This window comes from Meriones unguiculatus, chromosome 6 (assembly GCF_030254825.1).
Source record: "Meriones unguiculatus strain TT.TT164.6M chromosome 6, Bangor_MerUng_6.1, whole genome shotgun sequence".
Lineage (NCBI taxonomy): Eukaryota > Metazoa > Chordata > Mammalia > Rodentia > Muridae > Meriones > Meriones unguiculatus.
In genome coordinates this window covers 96,344,573-96,365,582 of record NC_083354.1, presented here as the reverse complement: position 1 = coordinate 96,365,582, position 21,010 = coordinate 96,344,573, and the positions used below count along the sequence as shown (strand labels likewise).

General features: G+C 41.5%; 1 protein-coding gene across 1 annotated transcript in view; it reads right to left on the bottom strand.

Annotated features, from left to right (window-relative positions):
• Positions 1–21,010, bottom strand: part of LOC110541158 (signal-regulatory protein beta-1-like) — an 81,402-nt gene extending 60,392 nt beyond the window's left edge. The window contains exons 1-2 of the mRNA XM_060385746.1: positions 20,938–21,010; positions 10,900–11,256 (exon numbers count right to left, since the gene is read on the bottom strand). Coding sequence (XP_060241729.1) covers positions 10,900–11,256; positions 20,938–21,010 — 430 coding nt within the window. The remainder of the gene's footprint in view (positions 1–10,899; positions 11,257–20,937) is intronic.

Here is a 21,010-nt window from a genome sequence, read left to right as displayed (position 1 = left end):
GGTTACCACTTTTCAGGAATAACTGTACACTGGGGGTGAGGGTCACAAGTTTTGTGGGATCAAGAGATGTTCTTCACTGCTCCTGTCTAGGATGATCCTTGCCCAGACAGGGTCATCTCTAATAGCCCAGGAATAGCTGTAAACAAGAACTACACATAAAAGAGAAAACTTGTGAGTAAGAGAATTGACACTCTTCCTCTTTTAGATAAAAGTCATCCTAAAAAATTCTAGATTCTGGAGTATGATTGGAGCCTGGTAAATGGAAAACAGCCACATAAAACCACTTGCTGGAAAACATGCAGGTAAAGGAATTAAAATGTATAGATAAGAATCTATAAGACAAGATTACATGGCCTGGTGACTCAACCATCATCTAGCCCATGTCCACCCCAGCACAGATGTCATCTGAACTATTTCTATCATTCAGGAAGAGCTAGTTTTAATTTGCAATTAATCAAACATTAAAATTATTTTTAAGAATAGAAACAGGCGGTGTGCATAGTTCACTGGGTGTGGTATTTGCTAACAAATGAGAGGCCCTAGACTCACTCTCCAGCACAACCACACCAACACCACAGATAATTTGGTAGCCCATACCTATAATCCTAACACTTGTGATGTGGAAACAAGAGGATCAAAAGTGTTATTTCTTACACTGTCTGGTGGTTAGCTACCAGTGCAAATTGCCAAAACCTAAATTGCCTAGGAAGAACATTGTAGTTAAGGATATTGTTAAGTTGAGTTGACCTGTTCGTGGGGCTCTGGAAGATTGTCTTAATTGCTAATTGAGATGCTATCCCCCTCTGAATGTAGGTGGCAACACTTCATTAACCACTGGGCCCCACAGTGTGTAAGATCAGCAAGAAAATCTAGTTGAGTATCAGGCAGCAAACAGAAATTATAGCTGTTTTTCTCTCTGCCTGGCTTTCTTTAGGTAAGTTGGAATTGTAAGCTACTCAAAAGCTTTAATCCTTTATGTTTCTTTTGGTCAGGATATTTTATCACAGCAACAGAAATGAAAGTATAGCATTGCCTGAAATTACACACAAACAAGAATAAAATTCTCTTGATGGAGCCTTAGGAATAAGCAGACACCCCACTTTATACAGCTTATTTGAGATAGGAATTCTATTGCCTCCTCCCATCTCTTCAGCCTGAAAAACTATTAATGGCCATCCCATCCTCCAGCTCTCTGAGTATCTATGATGTCTTTTATTGGACCAATACTGTGATCATGTCTTCCTTTGCTAAACCAGCTGTTTCACACCTGTGCTGATAGCCACAGTACTACAGAATGGCCTCCCTTTCTTCATCCACTTTAGCATGTATTTCCTTGGAATTATAATATGAATTTGAAATTTAATTAATATACTGCCTGGAATTGGAGATCCAAGAATGACAGATCAGAGGCCCTGGAGTATAACTGTTTACCTTAAATCAGCAGACAATGGTTATACACAGAAAGGTAATTATTTTTTGCATCAAGCATTAAAATTGATTGCTCCCATTTCAAGGAAACCAACAAAACAAAAATAAACCAGGAGAAAACAGAGTGAAAAAATTATATCTTTAGAATAGCAATAAAGGCCCATGCACTAAAACTTCATATCAAGAAAATAAAATCTCTAGCTTAAGTCCTATGAAGGCAACTTAAGTCTATCTCATGCCAAATAAATAGGTGGAATACTTAGTCCCTTAATGAAATGCTGCCCTTCACCTTCCTAGAATTTTGTCCTTAGCTTTGTTCCTGCTAGCTGAGCTGCTGTTAAGTTTAGTTACAACTGAGGTCTGGCCATGAAAAAACAATTTTTTTTTCAATGCAGTTTATTCAGGAACCTTGAACAATCATCTGACCCTGGGGAAAGCCAGCCCACAGCTTAAATAGCCTCTGGGTAGCCAGCCCCAGCATGCCACGTGGGCAATGCAGATAGGTCCACATACATGGAAGCAAGCCAGATCCTCAGCCTTAGCCGAATGTGCAGTTGTTCGTGACAGAGAGCACTCACCATCGGGAAGGTGGAAGGCGGAAACCAGCTCCATCTTTAAGGCATAGCATTACGCAGCTCTCTACAGTTCCCCCTTTTTGTTTTAGATGCATCAGGCAAGAGTAGAGGTCTGATCTCTGATATTAGAAATAGATTGGGACTTTGTACTGATGTTCATTTAGGTGTCATCCACCCAAAGAGCATCAGACCCGACCGATACCTTTTTCTCTGAGGCGGGACCTGGGGCATCAACCCGGATGCAATCAGACATGCTCTTCTCTGGGTCCAAAGTGGCTGACCCTGAGTGCAGTGCTTAGCCTCGCATCCTGAGCTTAATATTTTAGCTTTTTATGGTAGCCAACCATGCTTTGGGAGACTGTCCTGCTTCAATGGCTGTAAAGGCCTGAATGGTCATGGCTGCATTATGCTGTTGTGAGACTCTAATCTTGCATATGTACCACAGGCAAACAAAGGAGACCAAAATCAGAAGGTCTGCTAACACTCCCATGCCCGCCCATTCCTTCAGATGATTCATGGCTGCAGCAATCCATGATGATAATCCTGTGGCTAGTCCTGCGTCCACTCTGGTAGAATTTACCGTGACAATGGCCACTCTCAGCTGCTCCATCATAGTATCCTATCCTTTTTCAGAGGCTGTGCTACAGTTTCTCTGAACCCCGTTTCCCACCATTTGTGCACAATATCTCTCTAATGACTGATGGAATATAAGAGAAATCACAAGTTTTCCACATCAACACTGAGACAGGAGTATCATCATAGACAGCAGACTAAAAATGACAATAAAACCCTTTGAGAATTTCTATAGCAGAAATTTCAAAACTCAGATAAAAATGATAAAAATTCTCCAAAACATACAACTTTCAACAATATGTCCAATATCAGATGACTAATGTGTTTTTATGAACATTGAAGGAAATTGAATTCATCATTTTAACACATTGGGAGAGATTTCTTTGAGGTCCAAAGAATTTATCAAGAAAGATGATGAGGATTTAAAGATGAAATAAAACCTAATTTTGTGGCACACAAAAGCTTATAAAAGTGATTTTGAAAAACTCAAAATACAGTCCTTTTAAGATCCTTGTTGGGAAATATAGTTTGTTCCTGACCTAAGTTGATTTGTGCGCAGCTATGCAGAAGCAACAAACACAGTCCTATATGCCTTCAAGATCACAATCTCTGCTACTGGAGTTAAGAACAGATTTTTAGGGGAACACAATAACAGATAATCTTGTGCTATTTCTTATTAGAAATTTATTCTAAATGGCCTTATTTTACACAGCCAAGGAGGAGGGGTGGAGACCTTACCAGACATAATGCCAGTACCTTGTTCCCTCTGATGTGCACTGACCATCACAGTATGTGATTTCATGACTGCTGGCTGTCCATCATGCTCAACATGGCATGTGAGTACCATGTCCTCCTCGTGGGCAGATATGGTCACCAAGAGCCAGCTGGTCCGTGTGTAGGTTCCATATTTGTTTACTGTGAGTGTAGAAGCCACTTCTGTCAGAGAAATATTTCTGTTCTTTATCCAGGTCAACTGAAGGCTCAAAGGATAGAAGTTCTTCACTTGACAGGTGACATTTATCAGATTCAATATCACTGTTGGATGCTAGCTGACCTCCAGGGAGGGTGGAACTGAAAAACACAAGCAGAAGTTGAGGCAGATGGAACTGAGGCACAGGGAAGAGTCTGGAGTCCTGAGGACCCACCACCATTGCAAATGCATCATGGGACAGGAATGTTTGTTCCAGGGTAGAGCCACCACTAAGCATATAAGGCAGTGATGTGTGTGGATCCTAATAAGTGAAATTAATAAGAAAAACTCCATTGTGTAAAAATACCACAATTTCTGTATCCATTCCTCCGTTGACGGACATCTGGGTTGTTTCCAGGTTCTGGCTATTACAAATAAAGCTGCTACAAACATGGTTGAGCAAATGTCCTTATTGTGTACTTGAGCAAATTTTGGGTATATACCTAGCAAGTGCTATAGCTGGGTCTTGAGGAAGCGCTATTCCTAATTGTCTGAGAAAGCACCAGATTGACTTCCAAAGTGGATGGAGGAGCGTTCCCCTTTCTCCACAACCTCTCCAACATGTGTTCTCATTTGTGTTTTTCATCTTGGCCATTCTGATGGGTGCAAGGTGAAATCTTAGGGTGGTTTTGATTTGCATTTCCCTAATGGCTAATGACATTGAGCATACTACTCAGCAATCAAAAAGGAGGAAATCATGAAATTTGGAGGCAAATGGTGGGATCTAGGAAAGATCATTCTGAGTGAAGTATCCCAGAAGGAGAAAGACAAACATGGAATATACTCGCTTATATAGACCTAAAAGATAGGATAAACATAATGAAATCTATAAACCTAAAGAAGATAATCAAGAAAGCGGACACGGGGTATGATGATCAATCCTCATTTAGAAAGACAAATGGGATATGCATTGAACGTATGACAGGAGTCTACCACAGAAAGCATCTGAAAGACTCTACCTAGCAGTGCTCCAAAATAGATACTAAGATTCACAACCAAACCTTCGGCAGAGTGCAGGGAATCATATGAAAGAAGGGGAGTTTGATGTGGAAAGGATAGGAGCTCCACAAGGATCAAACGTATCTGGGCACAGGGTCTTTTCTGAGATGGACACTCAACCAAAGTCCATGAGAGGATAAAACCTAGAACCTCTGCTCAGATGTGACCCGTGATAGCTCAGTAATCAATTGGTTTCCCATAGTAAGGGGAACAAGGACTATTTCTAACAGGAACTCAATGACTGGCTCTTTGACCTCCCCACCTCCCAAGGGAGGAGCAGTACTGTTAGGCCACAGAGGAGGACTTTGCAGCCAGTCTTGAAAATACCTGACAAAAGGGAGTCATATGAAAGGGGAGGAGGTCCTCCCCTATTAGTGGACTTGGAAAGGGGCAGGGAGGAGATGAGGGAGGGAGGGTGGGATTGGGGAGGGAATGAGGGATACAGCTGGGATACAGAATTAACAAAATGTAACTAATGAGAAAAAAATTATGGAAAAAAAAAGAAAAGAAAAACTCCAGTGTACACTAGAACAGAAATAAATGCCTGAAAATGTGTGCATGAGCTGTGGGGCTCATAATTAGTACAGCTTTCATTTTTTCTGTTAAAATAAATAAAATTTCCTTCATGTGCTGATGATAGCCTTTTATTGCTCCTGTGTGGTACACATGAATACTTGCTGGGAATTATGGAGAAACCATTCTAATCAGATATGAGCTTGAGCTGTGATTTAAAGACACCTACCTTGGATGATGTCAGACAAGTTGGCAGTCCCACGGAGAGGGCTTCCTTGCAAGGTGACATGGGCCACCTCGCAGATGATCTGAGAATGAACATCCCTAGGTCCCAGCACTAACTGGGCTGTGCTGGAGACATTGTAGAAGACTCCTTCTCCTTTGGGGTCAACAGCAGTTTTGAAGGGAGAGAGCTCTTTTCCACTTTGAACCACTTCAGTGTGATATTCGGAGGGGAGAATCCATGAGACTTGCATGTGAAGGTTACTGTCTGCTGAGGTGAAGCTCGGGCTGCAGGTCATGAGACCACAGGAGGAGAAGGCTTTGCTGAAAAGTAGCATGTAGACAAGGATGTGATTGTTATGGCCTCCACTGAGGACATAACATTGTGAAGAACCTTCCTAGATAATATCACCACCATCATGGTTTGCTTGGTGCTCGGGATCAATAGCAGAGCTTCAGCCATACTAAGGACCTGCTTTTCACCCATGTCATGCTTGTGTCCTAGCCACAGACAGTAAGTGCTCATCCTCCTCATTGTGTTTTCCTGTTTTTTGTCTGGAACCTCCTGTGGTATCCCTTGTTCTGTGTCTGCACAGTTTAACAGAGGTGCCCAGGAAAAAATGAGGAAGAGCCAGGGCAGTTAAAGTTCTAGGCCTTGCCAAAAATGGCAATTACAAAAGTATTTTATATTTTATTTCATATATTCCTGCTGGCCTCCTCATGAAATCTAGACAACCTACAGTAAATGTTTCTAGATTGACATCTAGTATAACTGAGAAAATAAAATGCATCCCAGAAGTGGCACAAAGCAAGAACCCTTCCTGATTCCATTTTCTTTCTTTCTTTGTACCTATATGCCACTATGTCTATTCTGTGCCAAGTCCTGAATTTCAAACTGAGAGCCCAAGAGTCTGTATCTCCATACCTGGGCTCAAGGTAGACTTAGTCTTAAGTCAAACACTGTTTACCTTCTTTGGATAAAGCCAGAGGTGGTTTATTTCTTAACTATTAATCTCAAAAGACACAGAAGCAAGCCTGCTGAGCAGACAGAAATACTCTCTGGTCCTACATGCATGCATATGTGTGGACTGTTGAGATGAATGCAGTTTTCCCTGTAGATGTCTCATGTTGAGGTTCCCATAATTCACCTGTCTTATAAGCAAAGTATGACAAATATTACACATTGGTGCTTATACATGTGTAATTCCTTCTCAAATGGCCATCCAATCAGGAATGTAAACAAGTGTTATGTGAAGTCAAGTTATCTAAGCTCTAGCAAACGTGATGACCCTATGGGTTTGTGGGGGCCAGAGTAAGCCACCAATTATTAGGAATTTCTAGGCATTCTTTCACTGTGTAGATTCCAGTGATGAAGCTTTGGTAGGATTAAGATCAGAGTGCATGTGGGTGGAGAAGTTACACAGTCTAAAGTGCAAAGTTCATCTAAGACACATCAGCTGATTAACTTAAATCCTAATCTTTATTTAATATACATCAATGTCCCCTGCGAAGAGACTTTGGCCAGCTTGAGCATGACAAGTGTGGCTCTGGCAGGCCTTGCCCTTCTCCCCCACTCACTTTGCCTTGCTATGTACCTTAAGTTCCCTTCAGAAACCTAGCCACTTTCTCCTCCTGAGGCTGACTACCAATGTGCAAGTATTGAATTCCATCACTCAAAAACCCCCTTTAGCTTACCTAATTAACATACCCAATTAAAAGTGAATATGTCATCCTAGCACAACCTTTCCTGTTTGGCCTTCATAAACTGCCATTTACCTCTGAGCCATGTCTTTCTCCTCTCTATCAAGAGGCAGTCCTTTGTTTTTTAGAAGAAATATCCTTCCTCCCTTTACTTTGTTCCATTCCCCTTCTCCTTAAACTTTATTCCCTGACTTTATCTCTTGCTCTCTTCCCTCTGTCCTTTGTGATGAGAACTTGGTCTTGGACTGGTACTTGAGCTAATACTTTTCCTAATACCCTTCCATTAAAAACTGGATTAAAACCTCTCCCTAGAAAGATGAAAAGGATGCTAGAATCCCACTTATCAAATCCTACTTATACTACCCTTGTTACAAGTTTTAGAATCACTTATTCTTTTTCACCATTTTGGTTCAGGAAAAGGCATACAAAGACATATACAAAAGGTATATGTTGTGTCTCTGGGTTGTTGCCACTACTAGCATGACATTCCCACCTAAGGAGCAGAAGCTTCTATACCCTGACATTTTCTGCTTTCTTAGTGATCCTCTCACTATGTTTGCCAGTGCCTTATATAGCACAATGGGGACCCAGGCCCTTACTCCAGAGGAGCTAACTTTAGAGAGCACATGACCATGAGAAGGGAGAAGCTCAGAGCTGTTGTTGACATACTGTGTCATAAAACATAGAGTTCTGAGTGAAGAAGAGAAATCTCTCTCCCCAGAAATAGTTTTAATGCAGACCTGTGCAATGTAGGAAATATTTGCCCTGAGATTACAGTTGAACAGGGCTCTGCTTTAGTTAAACCTTAGTTTAAACCTTGGTTAATGCCTTGGTCTTCTCCCTAAGAAGTGTTCCTAGTTCATTCCTTTGGCTTTAGAGAGTTGAGCACAGCAGGCTTGGCCCCGCTATTTTGAAGCATGAGGGTTTGTAATGTCTCAGCTTGGTGTCTGAACAGCTCTATCTAGGGAATGATTACATATGTACTTTTGTCTCAGAGCATGTATTTGATATTTCAGAAGCAAATACCCAGAAGTGAACAATTAAAAGAATGTGGATCTAGGATTTACTTTTGTTTTCCAAGGAATTCCAAAAATAGCCAAGTAAAGAACAACCTACCTCATTCTAACTTGATTGACACCTAAATCCTAGAGAGAAAGTGAAAAGCCAAGGTCACATGGCCCCTTAGTAACACAGCTCAAATTGGTGAAATATTTTCTAGAAGTCAGCAGTTTTTCTAAGTTTTTTAATATGACTTCACTCCTTCAGTATAGCCAGTTTACATACTATGTAGCAGGAAGACTATATCATGAGGCCCCTGCAGAAGGTCTTGTTTTGAGCACTTGTCAGAGAGTAGCTGTGCTGGGATGCATGTTCAGGCATTTAAATTCTTTCCTCTCTCCTGCAAACCACTGAAATTTTGATGTTCTTAATGACCCTGATATCACCAGCCAAGAATATGAACATGTTTTCTCCTTCATGAAGAAACACCTACCAGGGACCATGGCTGTCATCATCACAAAATAGAAAACTGAGGACTCCATAAAGAGTTAGATTGTGCCCCTCCATGCCTGGGTAGTTATAGCACTCTGGAAAAGTGGGCACAGGAGCCATCTTCTACAGAAGAAGAAACTACGGGTCAGGTTCAATGAGTTATCCAAGGGTTTGAAAACCATGATATGCCACTGTTTTTGTTTTGTTTTGTTTTGTTTTTGGCATACTGCTCTCAGGTAATATAGAAAGGGCTCAGGGCTTTCTCTTAAGGAACTATGAGCAACATCATGCTACAAATGAGGATACTGAAGCCTAAAACAGACACCCTGTCTGCTCTTCCCAGCTGCATCTCAGAGGCCATTATTGTGCCCTCACTTTTGTTTCTCACAAGAAACTAAATGTCTCCACACTGGAGCCCTGCACTCTACTTCTTCCCTAAGAATCTGACCTGAAGAATTCTTTGCCAGATGCCTGCTCCAGATAGCTCCAGGCAGAGGAGACCTTTGTTCCAGGGGCCCCAGGTTCCTGTAGACCCTGACCTTCTCTTTTGTGTCTGCTGCTCAGAGAATATACATACTATGTAGGAAGACTAGCACATATGCTGTGTCAGTCTGTGAGGCAGTGTGCTGTAGTCAACCCTTTCCTCTTCCTTACCTGTGCACAAGTCAGGTGAGCTCTATAAACCTCAGGGTCTTCTTCTCTAAAAGGGAGAGGTGACTTTTCCCATGTAACACATGCGTAGCAGAAAATTGCATAACAGAGACATCACACATAGCACATTGCTATTTCATACCTGTTCTTATAAGTGTGTCCTTCATCAACAGTATCCTTAGGACAAACGATATGGAAAATAAAGCTATTATCACTAAAAACTTACTCATTTTATCTTACTTGAGTCACTTGCTGGTTGCCTAAATATTGCATTACCTAGAACTTCAGTGTCCTTGTTCATGATATGGATGGATTCAGGAGGAAGCCACTCTCCCTGTTTCTTTCTGTTAAGGTGTTATGAGAAGACTTGCTACATCATATCTATGTGGGAAAACAGTAACATCCTTATAATCTAATTCACTCTCAAATCCAGCAGTCCTTCTCCGGAGAACATGTGCCTTATGGCCAAAATGGTAGCTATCAGAGTTGATCACTGTGGCAATGTTTGAATAGCCAAAAATTGAAATAAATGAAACATTCATGGCCTGAGATCTGAAATATGGTATCTCTAGCTGTTGGACTATTATGCTTTATTTCCACAGTGGAAGAGTTTTCACCTAGAATATGGGGTAAGAGTATGGTTGACATTTGCGAAGATTTCTGATCACTACTGTATATAGATTCTGAGAATGAGAAAAATCTCAAAATCTTGGAGCTGTTGGTGAAAGAAAATTTTGCCCAAGTTCATGAAATTCTGAATCAACATCTCTTATTAATCAGGCTAATAATTGATCATGGTGTCTCTTGCTTGGACAATCAGAAGGAGGCCTAGAATGAGACATGGATTATATGTCAGATCTGACCAATAGCTGGCTATGTCATCAAGGTCAAGACTCAGGCTATTGAGGGCTCATATCACCTACAGGAGTAGCTGGATAGTGTGACTGTCCTTCATGCTGCAAAATTCCTGAAATCAAGACCAAGTTAGAAGAATTTCGGCTTCTGTCAGGAAATTCAATGTGAGAACCTGGCTACCTCAGCTGGCGACTGACAATCCTCATGGAATGACCTCTAGGAGGCAAGCTAACACTGGCCTAGACCTTTAGTGCCTGGGAGAGTTGGTCCCTGACGCAAAATGTTTTCTGACAGTACTAAGGGTAGCCTCGTGCCAACACCTAAACCAGAGCTAAGAGATTCCACAGAGAATGTAGACATATCCAGAATTTTCTCAGTGTGCTGTAGATGTAGAGCAAATGAAGAAATCACACCCTTCCTTAGCCTGGTCATTTTCTGTAGTGATGTGTTTTTTTCTCTTGGGAGGGAGAAAACACAAATTTTGAGTAAAGAGCTCCTGCTTGGCAGCTTTCTGCCGTCTGTGTTGACATCTAGAGTAGAACATGGCACAACTAGGCCCCAGGATTTTTGGATAGAAAGAGAAGAATTCATCAGGTGAAGAAAGACCCTATGGAGGCCGTAGGCCAGGTGTGATCTCATCACTGGACCAGGCAGTCAGCTGTCAGTCACTTGGTTGGGACATATTGGGAAAGGTAAGCTCTGTGGGGCAGGCAGACAAGGGCATGGATTTATCAGAAGGGGAACCTCTAGCAAATAGTATGTCATCTCCTCTCTTCAGGTTACTTGGACCACAGTTGGGGAAAGTCACCCTATGAACATGAGGGCTTACTTCCACACTTGGTTCTTACTTGTTCACAGATCTTGGACACGGTTTTTACCTGTTGGAGAAATCAGGGATGAGGAGGACAATGTAGTACTTACCAAGCACATACAACACAGTGCCTCTCCCAGACTGAAGCTCTTTCCATAACTCTGATGGGTCATAATGAAACTTCACACAGTAGTAGGTGCCAGAATCAGCAAGAGTGATGTTACTGATTTGGATGGAAAAGTCCAGGTTGTTACTTTTTGTAGTATCTGAAACACTTGTGACTCTGGGTAACTGCTCTCCAGTAAAACTATTTACAATGTGCCGACTTTGTCCTCTACCCATGAACCACTTCATGGGCCCTACAGGGAGCAGGGAGGTCACAGTGCAGTTCAGAGTGTCTGACTCTCCAGCAGGGACAGAAACTGATTTCTCAGGCTGAATCACCTTCAGCTCCAGCATAGCTGCTCCTGCGGGAAACATCAGTTAGTGCTCATGCTGATGAGAGCTTACAGGTTTGTGATCAAATACTGTTCTCAGGAACTCTCAGCCTGCACATGATCACAGTTCCCCTCTCTTGTGACTCTTAACACAGATGACGAAACTGAATCACAGATACAGAGGGAAATTGGCAGGATTCTGATTGAAGCCCTACTTTGTTGGGAGTTCTCATGCTTCATCCAGTATCTGCTTCATTTTCTGTGCACACAGCATATGGAACTTCAGTTACAATACTATTGGGTGTGATTATTTGACTCTTTTAGACCAATGACATAGGAACATAAGTGTATAGTGAGCTCTACATATGATTTCAATATTCTCATGATGGGATTTGGTTTATCAGATGGGGTAATGCTGCTTTAGATAGATCCCCAAAAATTATAACATATAACCTCATTAAGAAATAAAACTTCTAGACAAAACAGGAAAGAGTTGACATCCTGTTTGAACTCTCTTTCACTCTTCTTTCCTTGGTTCAGTGCCCAAAGATAAAACCTGCTACCCCACACAACACTCACCTACACTCCCCATTCCCCACACCTCCACACTCCTGCTACTCAGGTGCACATTCATTGCTTAGGGGCAGACCATGCCAACCAAAAGAGGTAAGAGACCTACTTGCTGTTTGAGTCCTCCCACTCCTTCAGTTTGGAAGTCAATGATACCTTCCCTGGCCCTCTGCCCCCACCCTTTCAATGTACGTTCCCCTTCTTAGGCAGACCTCCACTGCTCAGGTACAGGCCACACAAGCCAGAACAGGGAAGGGCTCCATCTGCCATTGGAACCCTCCCACTCTCTCCTTTCATAGCCCAAAGACCCAGCTTCTGACATCTGCCTCCTGCTGCCATGCCCCCACACCTACACTGCTGTATAGCTGCTACTCAAGGAAAGGCCATGCCAGTCAGAAAAACGGAGACTCCTGCTGGACCGCAGGCCAGGATAACAACCAGAAGTCTAGCTACCAATTTTGAATGAAAGAAAGTCAAGAGTCTGATTAGGAAGATAAGAACACTAGAGAAGTGGTAAGCAGGAAACACATGCTATTGGGGAGTCAAGATACAAGGTGACCTAGAGGTTCAATTTACACATCTATAAAGTACTTACATATTTTATAATAAATCATAAATCATAGAAATAGATACAATAATATGACTGAGTCAGCAGCACAGGGGCAGTGGGCAAATAAAGAGAAGAAATTAAAGAATTTGGAGTAAAGGTGAAGGATTATTGAAAAAAATGTTGTCTAATATCTTGGAAGCTTGATGAATACAAAATCTGTAAAGCCAACATGAACTAATTAAATGTGGTATAAACTCAGAGAAAATCCTGCCGGCACATTTGTAATCCAACAGACAAAAGCCAAGTATAGTAAGAGAAGACTGAAAGCAGCCTAGAGCATAATTCTTTTCTTTAAACATCCTGAAAAATGATATGAACATTGCTCATATCAGAAATATCAACATCCAGGAAGTAGTGAGATACTGTATCGATCAGAAAGAGAGAATACATCCAGAATTTAAATAAAACCAAGAATTCCATACATGATAACACTATGGAATCAACACAAAGGAATCAACATAGTATTCAAGTTAAATATCTCCTCTCATTACAATGGTACCTTCCCTGCAGGGAATGCTAATGGGCTCTTTTGGGCTGACATAAAAGTAGCCAGAGAGTAAGGGAGTAGTGAAAGATAAAATAACTTCTTCCTTTACGTGACTTTTACATTTTCATAAAGCATTTATTCTGAGCTCAGCATTTCCTCTTAGTTTTTGGATAATGGTGACTCTAATTTTCAACCTGCTGAGAAGTATGGGGGATGGCCATGGACAGACAACTCAGTCACTGTTAGGTCTCAGACAAGGATATCTGAGGGCAAGACTCAGCTTCCCTAGATAACTGAAGCCAAAAACAAAAGGAATTTCAAGAAATTAAAACTTTGTGCAAATGTACCACAAGTTCTGTATCCTTTCCTCTTTTAGGGACAACTGGGTTGTTTCCAGATTCTGGCTATTACAAATAAAGCTGGTAAGACAATAGTTGAGCAAATGTCCTTATTGAATGTAGGGCAACTTTTTAATGTCTGCCCAGGAGTGGTATAGCTGCATCTTGATGTAGTACCATTCCCAATTTCCTGAAACAGCGCCCATTTGATTTCCAAAGTGATTGTACAAGTTTGCACTCCCACCAGCAATGGAGGAGGGTTCCCCTTTCTCCACATCCTCGCAAGCATGTGTTGTCAATTGAGATTTTATCTTAGCCATTCTGGTAAGTATAAGATGGATTCTCAGTGTTGTTTTAATTTGCATTTCTGTGATGACTAAAGACATTGAGCATTTTTTAAAGCATTTCTTTGCCATTATATATTCCTTTGTTGAGAAGTCTCTGCTTAGCTCTGAACACAATTTTTTATTTGGATTACTTGGTTTGTTGGTGTCTAATTTCTTGAGTTTTTTTAATATATTCTGAATATTAGTGATTTATCAATGTAGGGTAAGGGAATATCACAATGCAATACTACGCAGCTCTTAAAAACAAGGAAATTATGAAATCTGCAGGCAAATGGATGGAACTAGAAGAGATCATCCTGAGTGAGGTGACCCAGAAACAGAAAGAAAGGCATGGTAAATATTCCCTAATAAGTGGAGATAAGCCATATAATATAGCACAGCCATCTACAGCCCTAAAGAAGCTAAACAGCAAGGAGGACCCTAGGGAGGACGCTTGGATCTCACTCAGAATGGCAAACAGGATAGAAACCAGAAGCAGTGGGAGAGAGGAAATAGGATGGGAGTCTACTATAGATGGTCATTTAAAAGGATTCACATAACTGGATTGAAGCAGATTCCTGGAATCAGGGCCAAACTTTGGGCAAAAAAGAGGGTGGAATTAGAGGGACGTGGATAGAACAGTAACCCCACAGGGAGACAAACATAGCTAAAGAATCTGAGCCCAGGAGGTCCTGGCGAGACTGATGAACCAACTGAGGATCATGCATGGAGAGGACCTAGACCCCCTGTTCAGATGTGGTCAATTGGCAACTCAGTCTCCATGTGAATCTCTGAATGAGGGAATCAGGGGCAATCTCTACCATGAACTCAGTTGACTACTCTCTGATCTCTGGCCCCCTGTGTTGGGGTCTTGCCAGGACACTGAGGAAGAGGATCCAAGCAGTCCTGATGGGACTTAACAAGCTATGGGCAGATGGCAGTAGCAGAGAGCTCCCTCCTCTTTCTGTGGACTAGGAGAAGGGGATGAGGAGAAGAGGGAGGGAGAGTGCGATGGGACTTAACGAGCTATGGGCAGATGGCAGTAGCAGAGAGCTCCCTCCTCTTTCTGTGGACTAGGAGAAGGGGATGAGGAGAAGAGGGAGGGAGAGTGCGACTGGGAGAGTTGAGGGAGCAGGCTTCAATTGGGCTATATATTGAATAAAATGTGAATGAAAAATTTTTTAAAAAAAGAAATTAAAATTTTGTGTAACCGACTAATGGCAGATCTAGCAAACTTGTGGATAGGATAGATAGTACTAGGATACTAACTGACAAAAAATAAAATATAATGAAAATAACTTGAATGGATTGCATTGTGTAAGGCTATATAGTAATTTATACTTTGGCATAAGAGTGTGCACAAATTATATAACTCATTTTGTCAAAGTTCTATAATTTGTTCCAACTGAAAATCTTAAATTTATATACCAAAATTATAGACTAAAATATTTTTAACTAAACATCATAGAGATTGTGGATTCCCTAGTAAGGAAACTGTGGGATCTCTGACATGGACTCTGTTGCCTGCTTTTCAATCACTTCCCCTTTGCAGGCTACCTCACCTGGCCACAGGGGAAGAAGATGAGCTCAGTCTTGATTCAGCTTGATAGGGTTGCGGCAAGAGGATCTCCTTTTCTCAGGAGTAGGGGAGATGGAATAGGGAAAAGAAGGAGGGAAGGTGGGACCTGAATGAGAGAAGGGAGGATGCTATGATCAGGGTATAAAATGAATTTTGAAAAAAAAAAAACAAAAAACAATTACCTATGTTATATGGCTAATATCCACTTATACGTGAGTATATATCATATGTGTCTTTCACATTTTTGAATGATCTTCTCTAGTTCCCACCGTTTGCCTGCACATTTCATTATTTCCTTGTTTTTAATTTCTGAATAGTATTTCATTGTTTAAGTATACCACAATTTTTATATCCATTCCTTTTTTGAGGGACATCTAGGTTGCTTCCAGATTCTGGCTATTACAAATAAAGCTTCGAAAGCATGGCTGAGCAAATGTCCTTAATGAATGGTGGGGCATCTTTTGGGTATATGCCTAACAGGTATAGCTGGATCCTGAGGTAGCACTATTCCTAAGTTTCCGAGAAAGCACCAGAAAGAAGCTAAACAATAAGGAGGACCCTAGGAAAGATGTTAAACCCTCATTCAGAAGACCAAAAAGAATAGACATTGGAAGTAGGAGAAGACAAGGAAGAGTACAGGAGCCTTTCATAGAGGACCTCTGAAAGACTCTATCCACCAAGGTACTGAAGGAGATATTGAAAATCATAGCCAAACTTTGGGCAGAATGTCGAGATTCTAATGGAAGAAGAGAGAGATAGAAAGATATGGAGGGGTCAGGAACTCCACAAAGAGACCAACAGAACAAAAATACCTGGGGCCCAGGGATGCCTGGAGACATCAATACTCCAATCAAGGACCATGTATGGTGAAGACATAGAACCCCTGTTCTAAGAAAGCCAATTAGCTGTTCAGTTTCCAAGTGCTTTCCCCAGTGAGGGGTACAGGGTCTGTCTCTGACATGAACTCAGTGCCTGGTTCTTCGATCACCTCCTATTGGGCAGTACAGCCTTGCCATGCCAGAGAGGAAGATGATGCAGCCAGCCTTTGATGAATCCTGATAAGCTAGGTTCAGATAGAAGGGGAGGAGGTCTTCCCATATCAGGGGACTAGGGAAAGGGCTGAGGAGGAGAAGAGGGAGGGTGCATGGGACTAGGAAGAGACAAGGCAGGGGGTGCTGCAGCAGGGATATAAAGTAAATATATTGTAAAAATAAATAATTATATAAGTAATATTAAATTTTAAAAACACTAGTTGCTATGTGTATTAAGATACTATAACACAAGAAATTGAAAAATAAAGCAACAGAACTGTAACTTCAAATATTATTAAGCACTAGGGCTTATGGTGTCAGATAGGAGCAAAACACAAATTAGAGAGCGTGTGTATGATTTCTGCTCCAGTAGGATTGTCTAGACATGACCATGTCTGGTACCCCATCCTCTGCAACATTTCTTGTTACCATAAATTCTATAAATTAATGAACAAACTAAAATGAAATGCTGTTTTAACACTTATAAAATAACAAATCAAGTAATCTAATTAAAAAAAATGGAGTACAGAGCTAAACAGAGAATTCTCAATAGAGGAATATCAAATGGCAGAGAAACACTTAAATGCTCATCATCCTGAGATTTCACCTTACACTCATCAAAATGGCTAAGATCAAATCTCAAGTGAAAAACACTTGCTTGAGAGGATTTAGAGAAAGGGGAACCCTCCTCCATTGCTGGTGGGAATGTAAATTTGTACAATTACTTTGGAAGTCAAAGGGGTGCTTTCTCAGACAACTAGGAATAGTGCTGCCTCAAGATCCAGCTATGCCACTCCTAGGCATATATCCAAAAGATGCTCAAGTACACAACAAGGACATTTGCTCAACCATGTTTGTAGCATCTTTATTCATAATAGCCAGAATCGGAAAACAACCCAGATGTCCATCAACTGAGGAATGGATACAGAATTTGTGGTACATTTACACAGTAGAATACTACTCACCAATTAAAAACAAGGGAATCATGAAATTTGCAGGCAAATGGTGGGAACTAGAAAAGATCATCCTGAGTGAGCTTTACCAGAAGTAGAAAGACCGACATGGTATATATTCACTTATGAGCAGATATTAGACATATGATATAGAATAAACATACTAAAATCTATACAGTTAAAGAAGCTAAGCAATAAAGAGGACCTTGGGTAATACGCTCAATCCTCATTCAGAAAGGCAAAAAGAATGAACATCAGAAGAGGGAGAAAACAGGGAACAGGACAGGAGCCTACCACAGAGGGCCCCTGAAAGATTCTACCCAGCAGGGTGTTGAAGGATATGCTGAGATTTATAGCCAAACTTTGGGAAGAGTACAGGGAATCTTATGAAAGAAGAGGTAGATAGAAATGCCTGGAGGGGTAGGAGCTCCACAAGGAGAGCAACATAACCAAGAAATATGGGTACCAGGGTCTTTTGTGAAACTGATATTCCAACCAAGGACCATGCATTAAGATAACCTAGAACCCCAGTACAGATGTAGCCCATGGCAGCTCAGTGTCTAAATAGGTACCCTAGTATGAGATACAGGGACTATCTCTGACATGAACTCAGTGGCTGGCTCTTTGATCACCTCTACCTGAGGGGTGGGGACAGCCTTACCATGCCACAGAGGAAGACAGTGCAGCCACTCCTGATGAGATCTGATAAGCTAGGGTCAGAGGAAAAGGAAAGAGGACCTCCTCTATCAGTGGACTGGGGTAGGGAAATGGGAGGGAGGGTGGGATTGGAGGGGACTAGGGAGAGTGCTACAGAAAAGGAAAAACATGAAATAATTTATATTTAAAAAGAAAAATAATAATAAGGGAGTTTGACATTAAATTCTATAAAGGTAAAATGTTAAATATGGGGAGATATGAAGGCCAGTCACATGTGCCTACCATTCATCTCATCTCTCACATAGAACTACATCTGTTACCAGCTGTATTTTTTAAATTTTCATTAATTAATGTAGTTATTTACTTTTCATCCCAGAAGGGACTTAACCTCCCTCCTCTCCTACGAGTCTCTTCCTCTCCTCTCCTGTCCCCTCCTTTGTGCTCCCCTCCCTTTCTTCTCAGAAAAGGGGAGACCTCCTGTGTGTATCAGCCCACCTAGACATATTATGGAGGACTGGGTGCATCTTCCTCTATTGAGGCTAGACAAAACATCCCAGTTATGGGCAAGGGAAACATGAGAAGACAAGAGAGTCAGGGACAGCTCTTACTCCTGCTGTTAGAGGGCCCTCATGAGAACCAAGCTGTACATCTGTTAGGTATATATGTGAGGACTAAATCTGTGTCATGGCTTTTCTCTGGTTGGTGGTACAGGCTCTGTGAGCACCTAAGGATCCAGGATAGTTGATTTTGTAGGTTTTCATGTGGTATTATTGACCTCACTAGCTCTTTCAATTCTTCTTCCCCTTCTATGATAAGATTTCCTGTACTCTGCCTAATGTTTTAACCAGCTGTATTTTGAGGCAAGCCACCAAGGGAGAGGGAAAGAATGCATCAAAGGAGTGGCTAGAACCTTGCCTGTCTGGAAAGCACAGAAAACTGTGAGCACAGAAAACTGAAATAAGTATACTGACAACTGTGAAATTTCTTTTTCAGAGAGGATTTGAGATTCTCAGCTAAGTCTGTTTGCATGGATGTGGGAGAACAAATAGGCGGTCTGAGAATTTCCAGTCATGACTGGCTTCAGGTTATTTAGGGAGACCAGCAAGAGTCTTCACAGCTGCCAGACATTCTCTTGTTCATCCAAGACCCCAAGCTACAGTAGCTATACATTATCCAAATCAGTGAAGTGTTTCTGACTTCATACTGGTTTGGTTGTGGGAGGTCAGATAGTCTTTTACATCCTCATTCTTGAGTCCACAGAAATCCCAGGACACTAGCACAGGAGTTTCACCCTCTACAGCTTGCCCAGCAGACAAAAGTGACAGGCACTGTCCAGTGCCTCTTAATAAAGGAGAACAGGATTTCACTAGATTGGAGTAGAGCTTCTTGCATGATAATAAGTTTCAAGTATGTTGTATCTCTTTTGTCAAATGCTGTGTTGTCTTCTCTGTGGGTTGTATTAATGCTAGGACTGACTGAGAACTGGTGGACATGAAGTACCCATCTCCACTCTGCCTCTAGGCCCTATCTTAGCATGCTGAAACGTCCATGGTCTGATCAATAATAGAGTAGGAACACTGTGGCTCTTCTGCTGCTTCTGTCTGTACTGAGGGTGGCTCATGCCATTGGCTATTTTATGGACAGGAGCTTCAGGCCCCCTGTTCTCTCAGAGATTGCAATGCCAAAGGCACTTTACCACTACTGAGTTTAACCCTTTATATACAAAAGAATTATCATTCTACTAGTACAACCACTCTCACTGTTATGATGGCTACACATTGGGCTTCCATCCCCTCTGCTGTGTACACTCACTGTGATCCTCACCTGTGTGAGCTCATGGGTCTCTGACTCGACCATGTATTGAACTGTGACAAACTTTTGATTTCATCAAAAATATACAGAGGGTCTTTACCACAGTGCCACACTGGAAACAAAACTAACACTGCATAACAGACAATCTTCAAGAGAAGGGGAATTTACTATAAAGGCCTTTTCATTGGTGTAGCAAAAATAACAGATCACCTTATGGGTGAATCTTGAAAGAGATCACTAAAAACCAGAAGATGACAAGGTAGAATGATGCCTTTTACAGAACAATGTAATTCTAACCAAAGTTCCTGAAGGACATTATATTGATTAAAATCTTGGCAAGAAATTTTATGAAAAGGTTATAAGGAGTCAATGACCCAAGATCATGTCTTATGGTGATGAGAACATAGAGTGGCAAGAATGGATGTAGGCTACATGCTGCCCTCAAAGGCATTCCTCCCCCCATTTTCTATGACCTTCTATCCTGTTAGACGTTATCTTCTAAATAATCAATTTTTCACTGTAGCATCATTATTTGTTGAAAAGATTTTAACACAGAAAATTTTAATATATTTGAGCCTCAAAGCATAATGTTTTTACTAAATACCTTCTCACTACTGAAACAAAATTTTACAACTCTTCTGATTGAGGTATTGAAACACAGGCTGAGACTCTTAGCCAAACATTGGGCAGAATGCATAGAATTTTATGAACAAGGCAGGGATAGAAAGACATAGAGGGAACAGGATCCCCAAAAGAGACCAATAGAGCCAAAAAAAAAATCTCAGCTCTGGGGACCCTGAAGAGAATGATACCCCAACCAAAGACCTAAAACACCAGCTCAGATGCAGTCTATAGACTCAGTCTCTAAGTGGGCTTCTTAGTAAGGGGAGCAGGAGCTGTCTCTAGCATGAACTCAGTGACAGGCTCTCTGTTCACATTTCCGTGAGGGATGCAGCTTTGCCAGTCCACAAAGGAAGACAATGCAATCAGTCCTGATGAGACCCGATTGGTAAGGGTCAGAGGAAAAGGACGGGTGCACTGGAAGTGATTTTGTGGCTCCAATGGGCCCAAGAGATAGAGTGATTTAATTAAGATTCTGCTGAAAATATTTTCTTCAGCTTAAATATAAGAACATACCATTTTTAAAGCATTATCTCATAGGATGCTTCTATTCCACTGTTAAAACTTATGGACATGCAGAGCACTGCTCAGAGCTCTGGCTCTAGGACCTGAGACAATATTCTGAATATTCCTGGGACAGTTCAGGTGGCCAACTGGAGTCCTTTAGTTTCTAAGGCAGGGGTCACCCAGACGCAGGAAGATGATGCTATTCCTGGGACATGCTCACCTGTAAGTCCCAGCAGCAGGATCAGCAGCAGGACACAGTGAGGAGAGTGTGGCCAGGAGTCCATGGGAAGCAT